The sequence below is a fragment of the Hoplias malabaricus genome, chromosome 18 (assembly GCF_029633855.1).
Source record: "Hoplias malabaricus isolate fHopMal1 chromosome 18, fHopMal1.hap1, whole genome shotgun sequence".
Classification (NCBI taxonomy): Eukaryota; Metazoa; Chordata; class Actinopteri; order Characiformes; family Erythrinidae; genus Hoplias; species Hoplias malabaricus.
In genome coordinates, this window is record NC_089817.1 from 11,656,028 (window position 1) to 11,680,084 (window position 24,057).

General features: G+C 41.9%; 1 protein-coding gene across 1 annotated transcript in view; it reads right to left on the reverse strand.

Moving 5' to 3' along the window:
- gbe1a (glucan (1,4-alpha-), branching enzyme 1a) overlaps window positions 1-24,057 on the reverse strand; it is a 126,657-nt gene that overhangs the window by 2,663 nt on the left and 99,937 nt on the right. The window contains exons 13-15 of the mRNA XM_066651597.1: window positions 19,541-19,725; window positions 18,955-19,085; window positions 2,981-3,098 (exon numbers count right to left, since the gene is read on the reverse strand). Of these exons, the coding sequence (XP_066507694.1) occupies window positions 2,981-3,098; window positions 18,955-19,085; window positions 19,541-19,725 (434 nt within the window). The remainder of the gene's footprint in view (window positions 1-2,980; window positions 3,099-18,954; window positions 19,086-19,540; window positions 19,726-24,057) is intronic.

Below are 24,057 nucleotides of genomic sequence, written 5' to 3' on the forward strand. Positions count from 1 at the left end.
CCAACCTGTTTCCTGCAGCTATTTCCAGCTGCTTAAGGGGCTTTCAAATAGAATAAATCAAAAGTACTGTAATTAAATCAAAGTCTTAACAGGGCAAAGATGTAAGGCTCTTGCTCAGGAAATGTTCATGAAAGGAATTATGCAGATTGAATTCAGCACGCTACTAGGGGAGATAAAATACACATGTGGAGCTGTGAGCGGACGTCATTGCGTTTCCTCAAGGACACAAACAGCCACACTGTCACTGGGTGGGAAGAGTGGCAGTGTACCTTTACGTTTTGGAGCTGATACCACCTTCCTCTGTCCAAATTGTACATTGTATATTAAATTATACATTACACACCAGCTTTTTTTTACTGTACTGGTAAAAACTGCTTGGAGACATTAATGTTCATTAGAGAGAGATAGAGAGAGACAGAGAGAGAGAGAGAGAGAGAGAGAGAGACCACTTTTGCATTGTTTCTATTCTACCGTTTGAATAGAATAATCAAATCACTGTAGTAAAAAATCTATTTTTCATATGATGCAATGATACAAGTCATATTTCCCCTGTGTGTTCTGTAGTGTACTGCAGTGTGTCCTAATTAAAGCACATTTCATATAGACATTATACAGTGTTACAGAACAGTTCAGCTTTTAGTAAATGGCACATCCAATTTTTACACAGTGAGCATTCCTTATCATTATTAAAGTATCTGTTAATAAGACTGCAACTAACGGTTATTTCAATGATGAAAGAAACATATCTCTGGACTAATAATTAATTAATTATGATGCCTGCCATTTACTCTCTCTTTGTTATAACACCACCATTGTTTCACAAGGATTTTTTAATGCAAATATAAAAATAAGGTGCTACACTACATGTCCAGCTGTTAGTACACACCTCTGCTAATGAAGGATTTCCACAAATTTAAAGTGCACCCAACACTAACAATTTTCTTTTTATGTACTTGGTGGGGTTAAAATCTCCTGTTCACTGCACACTAAAGAGAAGAAAGTGATACTATTACAAGTGGCATTTCAAGTAGGCATCTGTGGCCAAACACGGCAAATGTATTGTTTTTGGAGCTAACACGATCCTGCCTTGAGCACCAAGGCCAAAGGAGATAGGGCTTTGGCAAGGAACGCACTGTTTACTCCAAAGGTAATGATTAAAGCTTCATATTTCTTCTAGTCTAGTAAAAGTATAGCGATAACCCCAATTCAGGAGTTCCTCCAGTCTCCTCCACCACACTCGTCTATTTCTGTCTGTACTTTGTGCTCTCCTCCAACTTATCGGCTAATAGGGGTCTGAGCGAGAGTTTCTTAGGCTCTTTTCCTCTCAGGGCATCCTCAGGGCAGGTGCAAGCCACCGGGACCCCATGTCTTCACTTCAAGTACAGTGCACACAGCCTGTTTTTTTTTTTCCAGACAGGTTTCCATTGTGATACTGTAAATGGTCATGTTGATGTTATACATTTTAAAGAAGATAGCCACTGTGACAAGTTTTAACCATGTTCAGAACCTACTAGAAGCAAGGACTGAATTTGGAAGGGATTAAATGTTTGTGTCTTGGTCTACATAGATGGATCCAGATGGATGGGGTCTAGAAAAACCTCTCTGGTTTATCCATGTGGGCCTTGAAGTTATTTTCTGGCACCATAATCGCAGGTAATTAGGCTAAACAAGGTAAACAAGGTAAACAAACTCTTAGCTCCATTCAAGGGCCTGCTGATCTGCCATAACTTGAAATGTAAGCTAATGCTAACATACCTCAATATGTTCTTGGTTCTAAATAAGATTACTTGGCGAGTCTGTTGCGTTTTTTTATTATTTATTTATTTATTTTTCGAGGATGCCTATATGATTTCCTTTGAAATTGGATCCATATCCTCTTTCACTGGTCTGTATACGAAATGTCGAGCCACTAAATTCACTGGCAGTTTGATGCATGACACAGTCAGTGGCAAAGCAGAAGATATTTTGCACAGCAACACTTCAGCTGAAGATGCTTTAGAGTGTTGTTAATAATCATGCTATGCTCACATAAGCATAAAACGCTCCTAAGTGGTTGAGTCGCTTAGGTTTTATTGCACACCATGCTCTAATGGTCCTCTTACATTCCCTGAATTGTGAATAGTGTCAAATTGCTTTTAAAAAATATCAGTAAGGTTGATGTAAAGGGACATATCTCACTCAAAGACATACTGATTGATGATACTTTGGGTCAAGATATGGTCTAGGCAGCCTCTTACCCTTCAGAATCACCCCAGAGCTTTTCATTAATATCTGTATCAGCCTTTTGGAGAAGTTCTTTGCACATCATCATATAGGAATAGAAAGGCGGAAGAAGTTTAATACCTTGCCAGCTGTGCTCCTCTCTTCCCAGTTTCATTCCCATGTCATCTTGGCAGTTGAAAGCAATAGTTCAGCCAAAAAGTAAATTTACACACTCCCTTCACCCCAAATGTAGTCGATCAGCCAAGACATGTCTGGTGTCTGAAGTTTGCCTCAGTTCTGCACCCAACACATCTTCTGAAACTAAAAGGATTCATAGGGAGTTCGTTCCCCTTTACTGCAGTAACAGCCTTTACTCTTCTAGGAAGGTTTTGTACTAGATATTTGAAAATTGTTGCAAGAACTTGATTGTATTTAGCCACATAAACATTAGGCTTTGGACTCACTGCGACCTTGAACTGGAGAAACCGTTACAGAATGAATGAATGAATGGACATTAGTGAGAGCAGGTACTGATGTTGGATGATGCGTTTGTGATCACAAATGTAAAAGTCATCCTAAATGTATTACATGTAGCTTAATCTCTCCAGAGAATGTAGGCCACAGCCCAGTGCTATCGGTTTTATACCTCTCTAATTCATGCTTGAGCGACTTATGTGAAGCTTCTGAACATCTATTTCAGCTGTTGGTGCTGAAGTCACTCATTTTATGGTGTGTCTATGAACTTTGAGGTGTGTAGCGTAACTGAAATGGAACTGACCATTAATGAATTGGGTCGATTCTTAAAGGCAAAAGGCTCAGAAAAGAACTCTGTGCCTTGCTGGATGCGTCCATGCCCTCCGTACTGGACCTCGTCTGAGTTCAGCTGGATCTTATATCTGTTGGGAATTTTGATTAAGGAACACAGACATAGAAGAAATCTGCAATATAGCACAATACTGACAGATAATGATTACTATTATTAATATTATTATTATTTTTTATAATTATCATGTTTTCACTCAAACTCATCAGTACATTTCATTCATCATTACTCCCTTTTCAAGAGACCCGAAAAGCATGAGCAGCAAACACATAATTACAGACCTAATAACTAACACTATCTTTCATTAGGTTTTAATAATGAGGCTATAATTACAATTATGCAGCAGCCTCTTGCTCCTTTTCCGACCATTTCAAGCAGCTCATCCCTCATCTGCTCAGCGGCTTTGAGACAGATGAGCGCCTGATAGTTATGAATGAGGGTTAGTTTCAGCAAGAAACAACACACGGTGCTGTGGAGCAAAACATCTGTACTGCCTCCCAGGGAAATGGCACAGCTGTACGCAAAAGACAACACAAAACCAACAACTAACCTCATTTCTATTCTCCTGAAGCAAATTTAAGGGTCCTTCTGTCACCTCTGAGACAGCCGTGGGTATAGACTCTGTATGTTCTGTGAAGCAGAACTAAGTAGGGTTAAAAGCAGAAAAAGCTATTGTGTCCCTGCTGCATTTTAAGTGAAACTTGAGGGTTATTTTCTGAGTGTGGAAGACACATATTTGTCCTGTTGAGCTGATGGGGCCAACTGAAACCCCAACTGGACTAATCATTAACTACAACAACATTTCAAGCCATTGGGCCAGCATTACAATGCATTATTATGTGCATACACATAGCTAAGCTAGTGACTAAATTATTCCAAACTAGGGTGACCAGATCTGAGATGGTAAAAAAGAGGACACGTGCCGTTGTATGCTTAGCTGAACCTAGGTGTGCTTTTAGGTCTTTTACACCTTTATTTGCTACACAAAACATGGGAATTTCTTTTTTAATTAATCAGAGAACTTACATTTACATTTCGTCATTTAGCTGCTCAAGATGAGAGTAGGTACATGAGCTTTGCCTGACGTAAACAAGGACTACTGACGTGCAGACTGACCAATTAAATGTTTACAGAGAAGGTTATCGACCAATAACGGTAGCTCAGAAGATTTTAGGCTACTTCACCACGCCCTCTTCTCACTCAAGTGAACCAATCGGAGTAGGGGAGGGCGGGACTAGTTTGTGAACGAAACGCTTCTCGAAGTTCTATGTAAGCTCTAGAAAAACAAAATCCGGGACCTTTGTGAAATTCCTCCTGGACATTTTTTTAAGTCTAAAAAAGAGGCCATGTCCGGGTAAAAGAGGACGTCTGGTCACCCTATTCCAAACACATGTGCACGGACAGTTAGCCTAGCGACAGGATAACAACGCTGAGCAACTAATACACAAACAGCACAGGATTACACTGTAAGCACAATTGAAAAATGTGAACAGTTAGGATCATGAATGTGGCTGGCAAAATACATAGAATAAGAGCTTAAAGGAATAATCCAGTCAAACCTCAAACTTCTTGGTAGCACAAATGTTATTAATGGGCTAGAACATGTTTTACTTGTTATGCACTGAAATTACGAAGCGGCACGGTGGCGCAGCAGGTAGTGTCGCAGTCACACAGCTCCAGGGGCCTGGAGGTTGTGGGTTCGATTCCCGCTCCGGGTGACTGTCTGTGAGGAGTTGGTGTGTTCTCCCCGTGTCAGCGTGGGTTTCCTCCGGGTGCTCCGGTTTCCTCCCACAGTCCAAAAACACACGTTGCAGGTGGATTGGCGACTCGAAAGTGTCCGTAGGTATGAGTGTGTGAGTGAATGTGTGTGTGTCTGTGTTGCCCTGTGAAGGACTGGCGTCCCCTCCAGGGTGTATTCCCGCCTTGCGCCCAATGATTCCAGGTAGGCTCTGGACCCCCCGCGACCCTAAATTGGATAAGCGGTACAGATAATGGATGGATGGACAGTAGTTCATTTTATGCAAACCACCTGAGTAAACTGTCACTTAGTTCTATAACAAACAAGAGATTTCTAATACCATTTCTATCCAAGATCTTAGAAAAAACTGTGGCCCAACAACTTAGTTCCTATCTACATAAGAATCATATACAGGAACAATTCCAATCTGGATTCAGGCCAAATAGCACTGCGAGAAAACAAACAATCTTCTTCTTGCCTCTGATCAAGGCCACGTATCCCTGTTGGTGCTTCTTGACCTCAGTGCAGCTTTCGATACGATAGACCACAATATTCTCCTATAAAGGCTAGAAAACATGGCTGGAATTACAGGGACAGACCTTTTATGGTTCAAATCTTACTTAACGGAAGGTTATCATTTCATAAAAGTAAATGACTTATCTTCCAACTATTCTAAAGTAAATTTGGAATTTCACGGTGGTGCAGCAGGTAGTGTCGCAGTCACACAGCTCCAGGGACTTGTAGGTTCGAGTCCCGCTCCGGGTGACTCGTTGTCCTGTGAAGGATTGGCGCCCCCTCCGGGGTGTGTTCCTGCCTTGCGCCCAGTGATTCTAAGTAGGCTCTCCGCCGCGACCCTGAACTGGATAAGCGGTTACAGATAATGAAAGAAATTTAAATCTTGCTGACTTTCCAGTTATACCTGGTTCAGCAGCAAAAAATCTTGGCATCATGACTGACCCGGATTTATCATTTGATCAACACATAGGCATTATCACTAGGACAGTTTTATACATATTCACAACATCGCCAAGATTAGAAATGCCTTATCTCTGCAACACGCAGAAACATTAGTACATGCCTTTATTACTTCAAGGCTTCACTATTGTAACACACTACTGTCAGGATGCACCAGCAGAAATTTAAGTAAACTTCAACTAGTTCAAAATGCTGCAGCCAGGGTCCTCACCAAAATAATTTGAACATATCAGCCCTGTTCTATCATCACTTCATTGACTGCCTGTTAAATTCCTTATCGATTACAAAATTCTATTATTAATGTATAAAGCCCTACATGGGCTCGCTCCTGAATACCTTCAAGATATTATTTCCTATTATAAGCCTCCACAATTACTCAGATCACAGAGTACTGGCGTTTTAATATTCCCAGAATTCAGAAGGTCTCAGCTGGGGGAAGAGCTTTTTCTTATAAAGCCCCCCCAACTCTGGAATGATCTTACAGAAAATGTTTAGGACTCAATTGCAATCTTCAAATCTAGGCTAAAAACTCATTTGTTTAGTTTAGCTTTTGGTATTTAATGCTCCCACATAGACAAAGGTGGCAGATCCAGGCATTTAAGGACACGGAATTATAGTAAACTGAGACGCCGATGCTGTCGTCCCGCCACTTCACGCTTCATGTTTCAGGATGCTCCTTCGTCTGTCTCCCCTTCTGGTTCTCTCCTTTTAGTTAAAGCTGTCATAGTCAGATCTGCTGCAGTCATTAGCCACACTCAGGAAATGTTCACATTTTCTGCTTTACAAACACCAAACAGATTAAAACTTATTCCATCCTTTTACCTTTCTCCGAGTAAACGACCGCCCACCTGTCCGGCTGGACACTGATGGATGACTGTCAAGCTCCTGCTCCACGCTTCAGCTGCCCACGCTCCAGCCACCACCAATTGCCTTGGAGCTGCCCACCCTACATTGAAGTTTTCATGGACTCTTAACTATTATTACCAACAGACCTGAGGAGGATAGGTCCCACCTTGTGAGCCTTGGTTCCTCCCAAGGTTTCTTCCTCAGCTCGGAGGGAAGTTTTCCTTGCCACTGTCGCTGTTGGCTTACTGACCTGAGGATTATTACATTCTTTACAGTTTTATATTTCATCTTTATTTGATCTTCTGTGAAGCTGCTTTGTGATAGCATCAGTTGTAAAAAGTGCTATACAAATAAATTTGATTTGATTTGAGATATATACAGGTACACACACACACACACACACACACACACACACACACACAAAATAATATATTCTTTCACATTGCTTGGGGGGGGGGTGGACTCCTGATTGTGATGTATTAAATCCTTGGCTTATAGCTCAATCAAACTCCTCCTCCACAGTGAAAAAGTCCCCAGTTAGCGGCCTAGTCAACTCCAACGCCCCAGTGAGGAAGTCCTTGGCTTGCAGCCCTGTCAACTCCATTGTCACAATGAGAATATATCCAGCTCATGGCCTTGTCAACTCTGCAGCACTGGTGAGAAAGAAACACATGTGCAATGTTACATCAGCTTTATATTTACTTCTAAAATATAACAACCGAGACTGAAACTTCAGAGCCAGTCTAGGATGCTGTTGCGTTTTGCACTGACTTGGCAAAATGCAAATAAATATGATCAGCAGTGGTGTAATGGAAACACACTGTGCATTAAAGCAGAGTCTTTAGCAGATTTTGCTCTGAACACCACTAATTGCTGCCTGCTGCTCTCCTAAAAGCTCCTCCAGTGGATGCTGGCTCCGAGAGGCAGGAGGCTCAATGTCTCATAAAAAGAGGAACTTCTCTGCTCCCCAGTTTACCTCCATAATCCACAGAGTCCTCTCCCCAAACAGACTTCCTACTGCTGCATTCCCATTCTGCCGAATAATACACAAGAGAATGAAACAGCATGTGCATTGTTGTGAGATTATATCCTCTGACTGCCATGATAGTTCCCATAATCAGGCAATAAAATGGCACGGATTACTGTAAAATAGGGGATTTGGCAGGTATTCTGGATAAAACCAGTAAACAGAAGACAGACAGCTTCAACAGCTGCAGTTCAGCAGCTGTACACTGTTCAGCTCAGAACTAACTCATCTCAAATAGACTTGCCTTCTCACAATAAATCTATCAAACTGCAAAATAGTAGCAGCCATCTTTAAAAACAAACTTTATAATAAATTACTAGATGAATTTCATTCCTTCATTCATTCATTCATTATCTGTAACCGTTTATGCAATTCAGGGTCGCGGTGGGTCCAGAGCCTACCTGGAATCATTGGGCGCAAGGCAGGAATACACCCTGGAGGGGGCACCAGTCCTTCACAGGGCAACACAGACACACACACACACATTCACTCACACACTCACACCTACGGACACTTTTGAGTCACCAATCCACCTACCAACGTGTGTTTTTGGACTGTGGGAGGAAACCGGAGCACCCGGAGGAAACGCACATGGACACAGGGAGAACACACCAACTCACAGACAGTCACCCGGAGTGGGAATCGAACCCACTAGATGAATTTCTAGATGAAAATCCAGAAAGGAATCAGTATAGACAACCGGGGTCTCTTTATCTTTGAGGGTTTTACAGATTTCTTCAGACACTGCAGGTTGCACATGAATCCACAAACAGTAACGTGTAAAATACAAAAAGCTAGAAAGGGTGTGAACAAATAACGCATTACTAGTATTGACCTTGTAGGTACTTTTAGGGTGTCTTCAAAGCAGTTAAAAAACTTGTAAGCTTGGACCAAGTTTTCCCCAGGGTTTGGTTGGTTTTCTCATGGGGAAAAATGCATCACTGCAATCCACGTGAAAATCTTCTCACTGTTGACTGGTCCGACCTGACTGAGGTGAAATCAAGAAAGTAAATACAGTAAAAAGATCCTGTGTTCTGGACTTGTGCATGTTTCTGTTCTGTTTCTCTAATTAGCAGCTAATATTTAGACACTTCTTTTTTACCTACTGTGCTGCCTACAGTTATTGCTTACATTATATAGTTGGGTCGGATTGAGGGTGGATCACATTCTCACAAGAAAAGAATGACACCAGGGTTCAGTTGGGATCATACAGAGACCATCTCCTCCCAAGGGTCTCAGTATTCAGTTCTTTTGGTGTGTGTGTGTGTGTGTGTGTGTGTTCTGCCACAGATGGGTTAAATGGCGAAGACACATTTTGTTGTACAATGACAAATAATTGCATATTTCATTTCATTAAGTGCAGGTGATTTGGAATCTTTTCAGATTTGACAAGTTTACTAGGAATGTCTTTTCTTGTGGAGCACTGATCGGTCATTTGAAAAGAACTGACCAGAAATAAATTGGGGTTCATTTATTGTCACTGATCTATTGGGGATTTTGCAGGAATTTGGGCTAAAATCAGAAAACAGAAGATGGATTGTGAAAGAGTTCCCCAGCGCTGCTTTGCACAGAATTGCAGCATCTTCAGGAAAAAAAAAGAAGACTCCTTACAGGCATTTCACTTTCCTCGTCTTCTTCTTCTTCTCTCTGTGTTGTCTTGCATCTACATCCCTGTGCTCTAGTGGATTCCCCCCTCTCTCGTTGTCTGGCAGGGGTCCTGATCTGCACTGTGAGCCCCCTATATGGCTCTGCCTCACTGAACACTTTCACTCAAACTCCCACAGACACACACACACACACATACACACACGACAACAGATCTCTGTCACAGCAGAATCATCACACTGGAAACACACACAGCCTTTGGGTCATTGGCCTAAACTCCTCAAACTATTTACATCTCTCCCTTCACTGCACCTTAAACCAAAACCACAGAGCTTGAACCACTTACTTTCCAATTCCACTCAGTTTTAACTCTTCTCTCCTCACTCTTTCAGTGCACACACACACGCGCGTTGCCCTACAGAGCTGAGGGAGTGCGTACAAATATGACAGGCAGCACATGAGGGAGGGTTGGAGTGTGCAGTTTAATTATGCAAAGTTCCAAAAGGCTGCAGCATCTGCCCACTCATGGATTTCAAAAGTGATTATGAAGAGAAACTCTTAATTGGTAGCCTTTCTTTCTTCCCCCACCCCATTAGTCAGTTGAGAATACGCTATGGATGAAAAATACACAGTTATCATTTTCAAAGTCAATGATCAGATTCATAATTTTTTGATATTCTCTGTTTAAAAATGCATTCATTTGAAATGATTCTAAAATTTGTAATATGTCTGAATAGAGACTCTGCTTATTTGTGTGTGTGTGTGTGTGTGTGTGTGTGTGAATCAGGCATATACACAAGCTGCAGGTGAGGGTGATGCGAGCACGGTGCCAGAGTGAAGCTGGAGCTACAATGGGCTAATCCCGAAAAAGACAGTCTGTGAGCTGTCTCCCAGAGAAGACACACAGTGACATCCTGGAACTTCTGTCGCTAGTTTGCAGAAGCTGCAGACATGTGTCTGCAAAATTCATCTTGTTCTGTAAACCATTACTAATATTTCATTGCAGTGAGCTTTTTACATCGAGCTTGATCTTTGCTCCAGCTCCTTATGCTCATTCTCTAGAGGTCTGCAATCTCTTGTGTGTGCCTGAAAATATACAGCATTATATAATCTCCAGACCTTCACCCACCTCAGCCTTCTGCTCTATACATAATGCATGAAGAGAGAAAAGTTTCCACATTAAGTCCAGCTGTCCTGGGTACAGAGTTCGCTAGCTGTCTGTACAAGAACTCGCCCTGAAGGCTGCTGTCTCTGAAAAACAGCCTCAACCTCGCCTCAAACTGCTTAACTGGAGAACACCATGGAACACTAGATATATAGACACACACAGCCATATTCAGGGCATTTTTATGTTTTGAAAGTAAAACTCTCCAGACGGAGTTCTTCCTTTCACATACAGAGAATGTGAACTGAGGTCAAAGGGGGCCCACTTTAAACAAAGCGCAATATGGCTTCTGAAACTGATGGAAAATCACTAAGAGAAACAGAATGAAATGGAGAAAGACAGAAATAGCTAAAAACACAACAAAACAAAGACTCAAACAGAGGAAATAATGCACCTGCGTGTAACCACAGAGAGTCTATGTGTGAGATAAGGGAAAAGTGGGCTAGTCTCTGCACTTTATGAAAGGCTAAAAGCAGGAATGTATTCATATGAAATTACTTTTCATTAACAAGCAATTTCTGCAAGCACATGTGGAGACGTAGAAGTGGACTGTTTAGTGAGCAAAGAACAAAGTAAACAAACAAGCAAAAATAAATGAATAAATAAGCAGGGAAAAAACTATAAAGCTCTTTGGCTGCTGCAGACGTAATGTATTGGCTGCTTACGTCTGTGGACGAAACGTATCTGGCCAGTTATTTTATTAAGTAGCTATCTTTCACAGTAAAATATTTAGCACTGTTTTTGAAAACCATGTTTGAAAAGCAATACCTATTTATATATAGGAACATCTAGGGAACATCTAGATGATTTACATGACAGAACACCTTCTGTGGTGTCAAGAAAACAAGGGCCCCTAAAAAGAAGTGAAAATCAATGTAGGTCTAGGGGAAATATGTGCCCTTGAAGCAGTAGCTACAGTGGTGCATCCTCAAGCTCCATAACTGGTCTCATAGCACCAATTATAGGTTTACATTAAATGAAACACAGTTATATATCATATGTCTCCCAGGCCTGAGAGTGCTGTAAAGGTCCATGTGGAGTTCAACAACACCACACTTCCATCACAGCGTGTCCCCCGGTCATCGATCAGCCCCAGGCCAGGCTGCCCAGCCTCGGAAAGCCTGGCTGTGATAAGCTATCAGAGACCCCCATCACCCGGCTACGTTCCCACTGAGCGCCCCCATCGGCTGAAAGCCCCCGAGACCTGAGGGGTCGATAATCTCACACGAAGGAGAAATGATTGATCCTTTTCCCAACTCCAACAACTCTGCCCTCCCCACCTTCAATCCATGCTCTTGATGGATTAGCAAGCTGATACTACGTGCCGCTGATCTATAGCTGTAGCTAAGCCCACGTTCGGCTCCAATACAAGAAGTAGAGAGGAGTTAATGGCGAGGAGTTATGAAAGAGATCCAGCTCTGAGAAAGAGAGAGATCCCATTTGTTCTGAGGTCTGGATGTGTGTTTTGTTCAGAGGTTGGGCTAGAAGATATGCACTGTGGCATTCCTCTATTATGGATGGGAGATAATGAGGGGGTAGAAGGACACACACACACACATTCTGCAAAGCACATTTCAAAGACAGATCAGCGCTGACAGGTCTGGCTTTTACAGCGATATCCTACTGGGGGTTTCACACACTCTATATTCTTCTACAGTGATGTGGAAAAAGAAATTTTGGTGGTTAGCATAATGCAAATTTAAAAGCCAGCCTATCTAAAAGTTACACCGATTGAATGAGTGGCATTTTACTCTCTTTCGCCCCTGGGTGAGAAAAGGAGAAAGGAAATGACATTTTCAAAAACGGCTCTGAAAAAAGAGCGAAAGAGAGACCTCACACTGGCTCGTAGTTGAAGGCAGTGTTTTAATGATAAAACTAAATTGCCCTAAAACAAAAAAAGATTTCCTACTTAAGAATGACAACAGGGGCCCCTCTACCTGGTGGTCCGTATAGAACACTGACTAGCCCAGCCTTCATCTTCAAAGCCAGACGGTCTTTGGTGCAGGCGGCTAGCCGCCTCCTGATGGGGCGGGGCTCTGAAAGGGCAGCTGCAGGAGCTGGAGGAAGAGCGGTGGTCCTGGCTGAAGGGTGTCTTTATTCCCCGCTAAGCCCACTCTCTGGCTGGGTCATGATTAACAGAGACCCTGGTGGGAGGCCCTCAGCTGGGCCAGCTCATCTCCGGCTGCACCCCACAGGCCCGGGGTCCTCTGAAGCAAAGGGGGCAAAGAGGGGGGCGACGAGGACTTTGTTTCAGCCCACTTCTGCTAAACAGTCCATTACAAAAACAAGCTTCTATTCAACCGACCCAGCACATGAGCTTCAGTCCGCCCAAGGCTGTTTACAGAAAATGAGCCATATAGGAATTCAGCATATTGAATAGGCTTACAGGCGTTTTGTGCACTTGTTCAACTCACAATGAGCACTTCCTTGATCTTTGCTTAAGAAAACAGTATTGGAATAACTCATTAATGAACCAATTAACTCAGCTACCGCTTAACCCCTTAACAAGGGCCTGTATATGAGCTCATAACATACATATTAGTTCATATAGTCATAATAGCTGTTGAATAATTGATCATAGTTATTACTAAGTCTTAAAGAGGATGTTCTAACCCTTTTTCCACAAGTGAATGCAGTTCTGGGGTCTTAACAGAACATCTGTGACATGCTTTGGTCAACACCACAGCAGCGTTCACTTGTTTAAACAGCCCTGTTTCAAATGACCAGTTTCAGCGCCTGTTCCTTTAAAGGAAAATAAGCTTGTTGTGTTTGATTCGCTCCAGTTAACCTCCTCTTTGCGCTCTCACATAAACGTAGGTCCAGAGTTGTGACTGGAGATACTTAGTGGAGGGTGTGGAACAATCCTAAAGTGTCTGTATGTAGCAGCACAACTCAGAACTACTTGTTTTATCACAAGTTTTCAGACTTATGCAGAGCATAAAATTATTTATTTTTATATTTTAAGCCATTACCTGTAGATTTTATGGTGGACACTTGCTCATTCAACATTTCAAGAATATATTCCAACTGGATCAAGCCTATTAATATGTAGTTTACAGCAATAAAAGCCTCTGTACTTCTGGAAAGGTCTTAGATAATGTCAAAACATTTCTGCATCATCTTAAAGGTACAGAATGCCATTCCACTGCTCCACAGTCCAATGCCTGTAGCTTTTAACTCCTCTAACAGACACCTGACATTGAGCATGGTGACTTTAAGCTCATTTGAGGCTGCTCCAGAGCATCCCATTTCATTTCATGCTTTTCTGTGAAGATTAAACAAGCTGCATGTGTAGAGTTGAACATCTGTGTCCACAAAGGGTGCACGTTAAAGGCTGACTTCACTGATTATAAGAGATGTCTACATAAATTAAGACATATGTTATGATCAGCTATAGTGTAGTGCAAGGTGAAATCCCATGCTGCTTCGAGAGGTTTGCTCCTGTAGGTTAATATGGGCTAAGGGTTCTTAATTTGAGCAACAAAGATTTGCTTTTACAGGGTCACAGTGCATCTATATCATGGCCTAAAAGCTCTCTGTGTGAGTGTAAATCAGGCCAAGTGCACTGTTTCTCTCTTAAAAGTACTCCTAACAAGCTTCCAGACACATCACAAAGAACAAGTGCACTGTTTAAAGAAAATGCTGAGAGTCTGAAGCTTTAATCTATGCTGAGGTTAGGAGCTAATGCTGAGACACCCCCCATGTGGCATCTTAAAATGGCTCATTTCCATATTTTCCAGGTATAAATATGTGACAATTAATTCTTTAGAAGATGCCATTATTGCCTGAAAAGGAGCATGCTTTGAATTTACATGATTAAAAAAGTGTCAAGTGCTTGCTTAGGAATAAAGTAAGTTTAATCAACACAGTCCTTGCCCAAAAAACTAAACTTAAAGCGTGCATCTAAATAACTAGTGCACTGCCTCACTCTGTTAACACAGGCAGCTCAGTGTAGGCATGCAGCACTTGAACCATAATCAGACCTTATAAAGGAGTTGACTGAGTTACTCTAGTCAGTAATTAAATCAGTCAATATCCCCACCTCCTGACAACATAATCCTACCTCCTGTCAACGTTGCTCAAGTCATAAAACTCAACCATACATCTATTACAACAAAGCTAAGTTAGAAATGAACTATTTAGTTGAAACCACAGTCTGAACCAGAGCTATGCTGTTCTATAAATACAATTAATCTACCAAGAATAATACATTAAACTATACAATATTATATAAGCTTTAACAAGTATTACAGAAAGGGCGGCAAGGTGGGGCAGCAGGTAGTGTTGCAGCCACACAGCTCCAGGGGCCTGGAGGTTGTGGGTTCGATTCCCGCTCCAGTTGACTGTCTGTGAGGAGTTGGTGTGTTCTCCCCGTGTCCGCGTGGGTTTCCTCCGGGTGCTCCAGTTTCCTCCCACAGTCCAAAAACACACTTTGGTAGGTGGATTGGCGACTCAAAAGTGTCCGTAGGTGTGAGTGTGTGAGTGAATGTGTGTGTGTGTCTGTGTTGCCCTGTGAAGGACTGGTGCTCCCTCTAGGGTGTATTCCTGCCTTGCGCCCAATGATTCCAGGTAGGCTCTGGACCCTGAATTAGATAAGCGCTTACAGATAATGAATGAACGAATGAATGAAATATTACAGAAAAAAATCCAGGTGCTTCAGTTTTCTCTCAAAGTCAAAAAATACATGTTGATAGCAGGATTTAAGCGAAATAGTCCACATGTGTGAGTGTGTGATGATGATGATGAGGGTGCTGCCCTCTAATAAACTGCTGCCTTGTCCAGGGTGTGTTCCTGTCCTGCTCCAAATGATGCAGGGTAGGCTCCAGGCCCGCTATACTTGCTGCTCAGGATGAAAGAGTTAAGAAAAGTGAATGAATGACTAAACTTGTGCATATACTAATGTACTATAATGTACTAAGGTAATGTTAAGGGTCATGGTGTTGTCTGGAGCCTACCTGGTGTTCACAGGTTCCAAGACACACCCAATAGGGCACCAGTCCATCACAGGGCATCACACACTCACTAACACACGAGTTGCCCACTGCACTGTTCAGTTTTAAGTATTTACCACTCACTTCTGAAACAGGAAGAAGAATTCTGTCCAAATGAGGAATCTAAGCTATCTATTGATTGTGACTGTCAATAGATGAAGAGCCACTTTAATATTTGATGTTACTGTATGTACCGCCTTGTTGCCCATTCATTTTTTTTTTCTCGAATGAAAACAATGGGAATAGTTCAGAATGGAAGAGCAGATTCAAAGCTGCCAGAGAATGCACACTTCATGTTCAAACGTATCCAGATCACTTGTCTCATTAGGGAAATTTAAATTCAATACTTCAGTAACGTGCATCCATTTCTGACCAGGATTTCAACTGCTCCACACAGGTTGTAAAATCTCCATAGAATTACATTGTTAATAATATGGGATGCTGTGCACCAGCTAAACCTGGGTCTACACTTGTCATGTCTAATGCATAAACATTCATGAATGTTCATGAAGAATGGATCAAAAGAAATGTTCCATAATTACTTGGACTTACATTAGAAATCAAGTAGGTTTTTAGACTCTTTCTGTGAATCCAATTTTGAGAAGCTATTAATTTTCCTTTGTATAGAGTCAATATGGTATTATTTGGTAATTTGGTACTTACCACAGAAAAATATACTAACACTGTGTATACACTCCTAACAGAGGCAGGTTGCGTCTTCCTTTCTAGAACTGTAAAGATCACTGCTGAGCTGGAGGTGCTCTGCATGCTTCCTAAGCACATGACAGCAGTGTTCAACTTAGAGAGAGAGAGAGAGAGAGAGAGAGAGAGAGAGAGAGAGAGAGAGAGATGAGAGGGGAAAGGGGCTGAAGAAAACAATGAAAGACATGCTCCTAAAGAAAGCTCCACTACAGTAATATTATTGACCCAGCTCCCTCTCTCAAAGCTACAGAGCTAAAAAAAACCCCTGAGGACAATTCAACCTGCCCACAGAATACACCACTTGCTTTTGGGGGCGTGAAAGTAGTGGGGCATGGGGTGGGGGGGGGGGGGTGTTTTGGGGCGGGGGGATCAGGAAGACATGTCCTTTCTCATGGTGTGCTCCATGTGATCCATTTGGAGTAGTAGACCATTCCACTAAGTGCAGCTGCATTATTGATCTAAAGCTGAGTTTTCTGATCCCCATGCACCCACCCACCCACTTCTGAAGCACCTTCAGCAGACTATGGAAAAATAAGAGAATGAAACAGATGAGGAAAACCTGAAGCAACGGCCAAGAAAGGCAAGCCTTGCCACGCATTGACCCTACTGTTGCGTTACCACTGCATCTGGAGCCAAAGAAACCCAGAGCAGAAACCCAATAGTAAAGAGGGTTAAAGGCCAAGGTCCCAGGTTTGTTGAGAGAAATAAATATAGGCCAGTCTTGCTGTTCACCTTTTCTCTATACTTTATTCGTCCTCCTTACTTTTAATACCAGTAACCTGCCTTGCTCGTGTCACTTCCTTTGTCTTCACCTAGGTCCACTGGCACTGACTGATAAAGTTTTCATTAACTTTAATTCAAATCTCAATCATGCTTGGAATTCTGGGCTACATTTTACAAAGGCTCTTGGGTTCATACACCCTTGGGAACTTGCCAATATTATAATGGTGCTTCACTGGGCAAAGTCAATATACTGATAATGGGAGATTATTAGCAGATATAGATAAGTAAACTTTGTGCACTTTATGAAACATTATTGGCCAGGTATATTTACAAAAAAAAGCCTTCTTAACTTTCAGTGGAAGTCAGTGTAAGAAGATTTTATTCCAAGCAATTTTGGAGCATTTCTATTGATCCATTCATCATGAGTGAATGGACCATTGCTGTGTTCAACTGATGAAAAAATAGAGATACAGTTTTTTTTGTTGGGAAGTGACTATATGAAAATGCACATATGCTTAATGTGTGTTCATACAAAATGATATGGTCACAGGCTAAAATATATTCAGTTAGCCTCTATATGCCATATGCACTACATCTCACATATCTGGCACTGAGAGCTGAATCATAGTCCTTCAGCATGTGTTTGAGACTTATGCCACCAATTCATGCCACTTTTTCTGCTGCCATTAACAATGAAAGCCAATGATTTTGGGAACACTTGGTTTTAAAAAAATCAAAGACAGTCATGTGAAATCAGCTGCTGTAAGGTTTAGCCTTGTGTGCCAGTTTTTTATATAACATGAACAAATTGCATCCGATTTGGGTCTCATTTGGCATTAATGTCTTAGTACACTTGACCCTCTACCATTTCATCACCGTCCATTACAGGCCTGATGTCCTCGGTACAGGGTGAGCTGGCCTAGGCAAATCCTGCCCCAGAACATCATGCTTTCCCTAGGGACTCCCATCCAAGTACAAGCAAAACCCATTATAATGTAGCAAACAAGATATAACTAGAATCCAAGTCATGTTCAAGACACAGGAAATTGCTTCTACATCTTGGATTCCTCAGAATAGTCACCCTTTGCTTTTAGAGTTTCAATACAAGACATTCTGCTAGAAAGCTTATAGAGCATATCGCTCATTATTTTTGACATAGTCCTGTTCCCTAAATTCCATCAGTCTTTTGTTGTGATGTAATCATAGGTTAGTCATGAAAACACACTGTCAAAACAGCCAAAATATTAGCTAGACAGGCTCTAAGTGTTAGCCATTAGAAACTGATATAAAAAATATCAAGCTTTCTAGGCATCTTAGCAACAGTGATAAACTAGGTCACAAACAATGCTGTGCCTTACTTTATGCTGATATCAAAGCATGTGATATATCTATGCAGGGGGAACCACCAGAAGCTCTGGAAACAAACATGTTGAAGATTTTAAGTTAGCTTTTATTCCAGTCATGTCAAATTAAATACTTACAAGCATTTCAGTAATACTTGTGTTTTCCTATATAGCTTAGGTTGGAAATTTTAGTGGATGTTAAAGCAGCTGCAGTCAAACCCAATAAGGATCGCTTCTACTGTGGTATAGTAGAAAAGCAAGTGAGATTTTCTTTATGCCAAGACTTCAGGAGCTGGACTGAAGGCTTTACATTTCACATTTACAAGCTTAATCAGGAAGTGACCTCTAAAGATTGAGGCCAAATCATCACTTTCTGGGCCTCAAGGATACACTGCAGGTTCAAAAGTTTGTAGTGACCACTTGTAGGGAACTGATCTACATCAAGGTCCACAGTGTGTAGAGAAAAAAAAATCAATTGTGCACATACAGCTTGTTTAATCTCTATAAAGGCATGCTGATTAGGAGCAGATGTACATGGGTTTAATATCACAATGCTACGTGGGTTGGAAGTGCATTAAATCCTGAGCTACTGTGCTGTTATGCAGTGGAACTATGCTCTTTGGAGTGAATCATCAGTTTATTTTTTTTAAAAGTGCATATTAGGGTGTGCTTCTGTGTGTACTAGCAAGGAATGCCCTGAGAGTCAGGGGTGATATAATTTAACACACTAAGGGACCCAAACAATACCACACAATTTTGACCGAACCCCTCACATAGCAGAGTGATGCCTAGTGTCTGAGAAATGAAAGGATACTTCCCAGCAAGCTGCACTGCTACCCTGTAGTGACTGTAGCTAACGCTGGGGTGGAAGTTAAAGATGAAGAGCAGCTTGGCCCGCTCAAACACGATGACCTTATCAGCCTGATGCAGGGTACTAACCAGGGCCTAAGACAGAGACAAAAACAGAGCAGCCGTTTAAAAACAATAAAGCGTGCCACTTTATAGTGCATCTCATTTAAATGTGTAATTAAACATGAACAAAACTGTAATCACTTGTAAGTTATTCACTGCAACGAATGGAAACAGAAGTCCAGCATATGTCAATATGCATATGTTCAAAACTTTATATCAGTAATTAACTTGATTGGTTTAAAAGAATAAAAAGTTACTATGCAAATACAAAGAAGCACAATATAAAATGGGTCTGAATAAAGGTAATGCAGCTGCATTAATCACTCAGCTTTACACTTACATGAGCTGTAGAGCAGTCACCTCAATCAGAATCCAAGATGAACCGCTCCCTACTGATTAACAGATGGCTAACATAGTGTGCTGTATATTGTCTGTGTATGAACATTCTCTGGATGGATGCACACTATGAATGTGTCATGTGATTTTACCGGGCCTGAGCTCAGCCAGCCGTACTTTTCCTCTGCGCGGTTCATGTCACGGTCAAAAGCGTAAAGCTGCCGGTATCGTAAGTGCTCAGTGTCCACCAGGTCATACTGACGGCGAGCGTAGCGATAGCTCTCATTGTTTCCTTTTCTGGGGAAGTCAAGCCATTCTGGATGACCAAACTCATTACCTTTAAAGAAATCAAATATCAGTAACACAGCACCTTTAATTCACAGACACTTAGTGACCCTTAGATACGGGAATCATCACTGACGATGAAGGTATGTCTCATTTTGATGTGGATTATTTATGTACTGAGGTTTTAGAATAAACAAAGATAGTTTGTGTGTGTGTATGATAGAAGTGCATTGTTCTAACTTTCCTGTAAAAAAGCATCAGTCTAGAAGCAGCAAGGCATCTTCTAAGGTTAAGGTCCTGGCCCAAAGGTACAATCAGGCACTCATGGCCAGTGCTGGGATTTAAAGCTATGATCTTCCTGATGATTACTCCTCTTCCAACACCGGGCTATCGGTCACTCTTTTTCCTTTCAGTGTCTGATCTCCTCAGGTTTTCTGTCACTCTCAGTCTCATGTCAAGCTCCAAACCACCCACACACAGTGAGCTCGTGCATTGATCTGACCTCTGGCAGCTGCACGTCCAGGCTTTGATCTGTCAATCAACAGCTAGTCAATAGCGAGAGGTAAACATTTCTGCTGCTCTATTAAAACTCACCTTCGCACAATGCGGAGTGGATTCGGGGGGTGTTTTAGATAGAGTGGCCGAGGGGAGAAGAGAATAAAAAAGGAGAAGAATTACATTGACAGTGTGTGAGTGACAGCACCAAGTCTAAAAATCGGATGATAGGATAGAGGCTGCATCTAAACAGGCAAAACACTGCGGAGCTTCACTCTCAGTGCTTTTGGAATGCTGACCCACAAGCCTCCACGTTCTGGCGCATGAATAATTGAAGGGGGTTTTAACGTATGGGCAGGTGGACGGCTCTTATCGGCGTGTCTGTATTCAAACCGTGGGCTGCTGGGAAACGCGGCAGAGGGAGATGAGAAGCCTCAGGTTTGGTCATCTCCGATTCTCTGCTTAATTATGGAGTCAGAGCTGTCACAGCGCTTTGTGTTGACGTCTCCTCCGCTCATCTGCTCTTAATCTCTGTCCTGTCTTTCTTCAGCTGACACATAATACCACTCTATCAGGGAAAAAAAATATTTGCTGCATAATTCCCCATCCCCCTCCTCACATAAAGTAAAGTTCAAGAAGAAGCACAGGGATTTGATTGCTTTGATGCACTGCTCAACCCTTTGCTTGCTTTGTTTACTCTTTTTGCCTCTCGTCTTCCTCGCTGCAGGACCCCTGCTTCACTTACAAGCTTTTGAAGTGCTTTTTTTAATCAGCGATGCACTATTGTCTTTATCTGAGCAGCACTTGTTAGCAGGAAGTTAAGAGTAGTTAAAGGTGGCAATTAGAGACAGAACGCTCTCAGAAGCAGAAAGGTGTGCCTTTGTTACAAAATAGCAGCAATTTATGCTGTAGTCAGGGGAAAAGGCCAGTGTGACATATTTTTCTTACAAAGCAGCCTGCCTTTCGTTGTAGATCACAATGGAAATTACTGGTTTGTAATGCTGTCTTTCTTAGATCTGATTTCTGACTTATTTTGTTGCCATTCTTAGATCTGACCCGCTGATTTTGGCTGTATTATGAATATTAAGGCATGTCCCAAGATGGAAGAAATGTCTATTGTTTTATTCAAATTAGAAAATCAACTGCAAAAATATAAGAAATGTATCCAGGTTATTAAAACAAATTTAATCTTACTTAGGGCTGCAACTAATGATTATTTTGATAATAATCAGAGCCTATCACGTCACAGGTACATCACTTCCGGCTGACTGCTCGCGTGCTTGATTTGAAATTTTTTGCTGTGCTCAGCTTCTGGCCTTCACCTGCACCTGTTCCAGCACCAAAGACTAAACAGGATGGTGTTCTTATTATTGGTGATTCAATAGTTAGACATTTAAAAGTGCCAGGGATAAAGAGTAATGCAATCGTGTCTTGTCTCCCAGGCGCACGTGTCCTGGACGTTGCCAGGCGGCTTCCGTCGGCGCTTCAGCAGCGCGAGGATTTCAGCACCATCGTTCTCCACGTGGGAACGAACGACATCTCCGCCTGCCGCAGCGAGGTCCTGAAGGAGCACTACTGTTTGCTTCTGGATACCACTTGGAAGAAGACGGATGCTAGGATCATCGTCTCTGGCCCCCTGCCCACCTACCTTCGAGGATGCGAGGCGTTTAGCAGGCTCTTCGGGCTCCATTCCTGGCTTCTGGATTGGTGCGGCACTGTCGGCGTGGACTACGTTGACAACTGGGAGTGCTTTCGTGAGCGTCCGGCCCTGTATCGTTGGGATGGGCTTCATCCGAGCCGTCTAGGATCCGTAGTTCTCTCTGAGAACATTGAGGTGGTTCTGCGCCCACTGAACCACCTCATTCCCTGGTCATTCCCAGTCACATCAGTCAGGCAGGTGGAATGGATAGCGAGCAGGTAAGTAATATTAAAATTCCTAATGTTCCTCCTGACCATCTCTCTACTGCTAGTATGATGAGTAGCATGTCCATATCACCCACTCTGATTAACGCTAATAAATTTTTCAGCATTGAGACTGTGTCTGTTCCCTGCAAAGCTTATCACAAACGCCCAAAAATCAGTTTTAACAACCTAATTAGAATTATCACCAAGGCACTGCAGCGAACGCAATCTTTCAGCCCTTCCAGCATTAAATTAGGGCTTTTAAATATACGATCTCTAACATCCAAAGCACTCACTGTCTGTGATATTATTAATGATAACAAACTCTATGCATTATGTCTCTGTGAAACATGGGCTAAACCCAATGAATACATTGCCCTGAATGACTCCCCCTGGCTTCAGCTATTACAGTTGCCCACGAACATCTGGTCGTGGTGGTGGTGTAGCCACAATTTATGACCCTACCATTGACACAACACAAAAATCTAGTTATGATACTAAATCCTTTGAAGTACTTACTCTTAAAGTCACTGCATCAAAAAGGAAGCACTCTTTTATGCTCATCATGATCTATCGTCCTCCTGGCCCTTATACAGAATTTCTTTGTGAATTTGCTGATTTCCTCTCAAGTGTAGTTATCGTTTCAGAAAAGGCCTTAATTGTTGGTGATTTCAATATTCACTTTGAGAAGGATCATGATCCACTTAAAATTGCATTTGAATCAATTTTGGATGTGCTAGGGTTCACTCAGAATGTTACTGGGCCCACTCATCAATGCAAACACACATTGGACCTAGTGTTAACACGGGGCATTGAGATAAAGAATCTATCCAATCTCTCACTACATGAGACCATCTCTGATCACCATCTAATCACATATGAAATTGCGTTAAACTTTGATATCTGTCCACAGCCACGCTATATTAGAAAGCGCACTATAACATCCTCAACAGTTAGTGATTTTATCAACAACCTTCCAGACCTTACCACCATTTCTTTTCCAACTCACCCAAATGAACTTGAGCTCATTACAAACAAGTTGCACCAGTCAAGACCAAACAATTTAGAGAGAAAAGGCTTGCTCTATGGTACAGTCACAGCACATGTGCCTTAAAACTGGCTGCTTGTAACCAAGAACGTAAATGGAGACACACAAAACTAGAATGTTTCCGAATTGCATGGCAGCACAGCCTCACCGACTACAAACATGCCTTATCTAAAGCCAAATCACAGTACATCTCTTCCCTTATAGAAAACAACAAAGACAACCCTAGATTCCTTTTTAGCACTGTGTCAAATCTAATTGGCAACAAAAAGGAAATCAACCCCATTGTCCCCTCTAATTTCTGTAGCAATGACTTTATGAGGTTTTTAAATGATAAAATTGATTGCATTCGCCTCAGAATCCAAAATCAGCCCAAAGTCACATCGGCTTTTGTTGATGAACCCCCCGCCAGCTCTGAGGTGCACTTAGACTACTTGAATTCTGTCGATGAAAATGACTTGCTTAGTTTAATTAGCTCATTTAAATCATCTTCATGTTTACTGGATCCTGTACCAACACAATTATTTAAACAAATTTTACCTAAAGTCATTAGACCATTGCTCACAATAATAAACTCATCCCTCAACATTGGATATGTACCAAAACCTCTGAAACTAGCGGTTATCAAACCAATTATTAAAAAACCCAATCTTGACCCTTTTGTACTCGCAAACTACAGGCCAATATCAAACCTCCCTTTTATTGCTAAGATTCTAGAAAAAGTTGTGTCACAGCAGTTGTGCTCTTACCTACAAAACAATGACATTCATGACATTTTTCAGTCTGGATTTAGACCAAATCACAGCACAGAAACAGCTCTAACAAGAGTAACTAATGACTTACTCCTTTCACATGATAAGGGCTATATCTCTATTCTGGTGCTGCTTGACCTTAGTGCAGTGTTTGATACCATAGATCATGTGATGCTTCTTGATAGGCTGG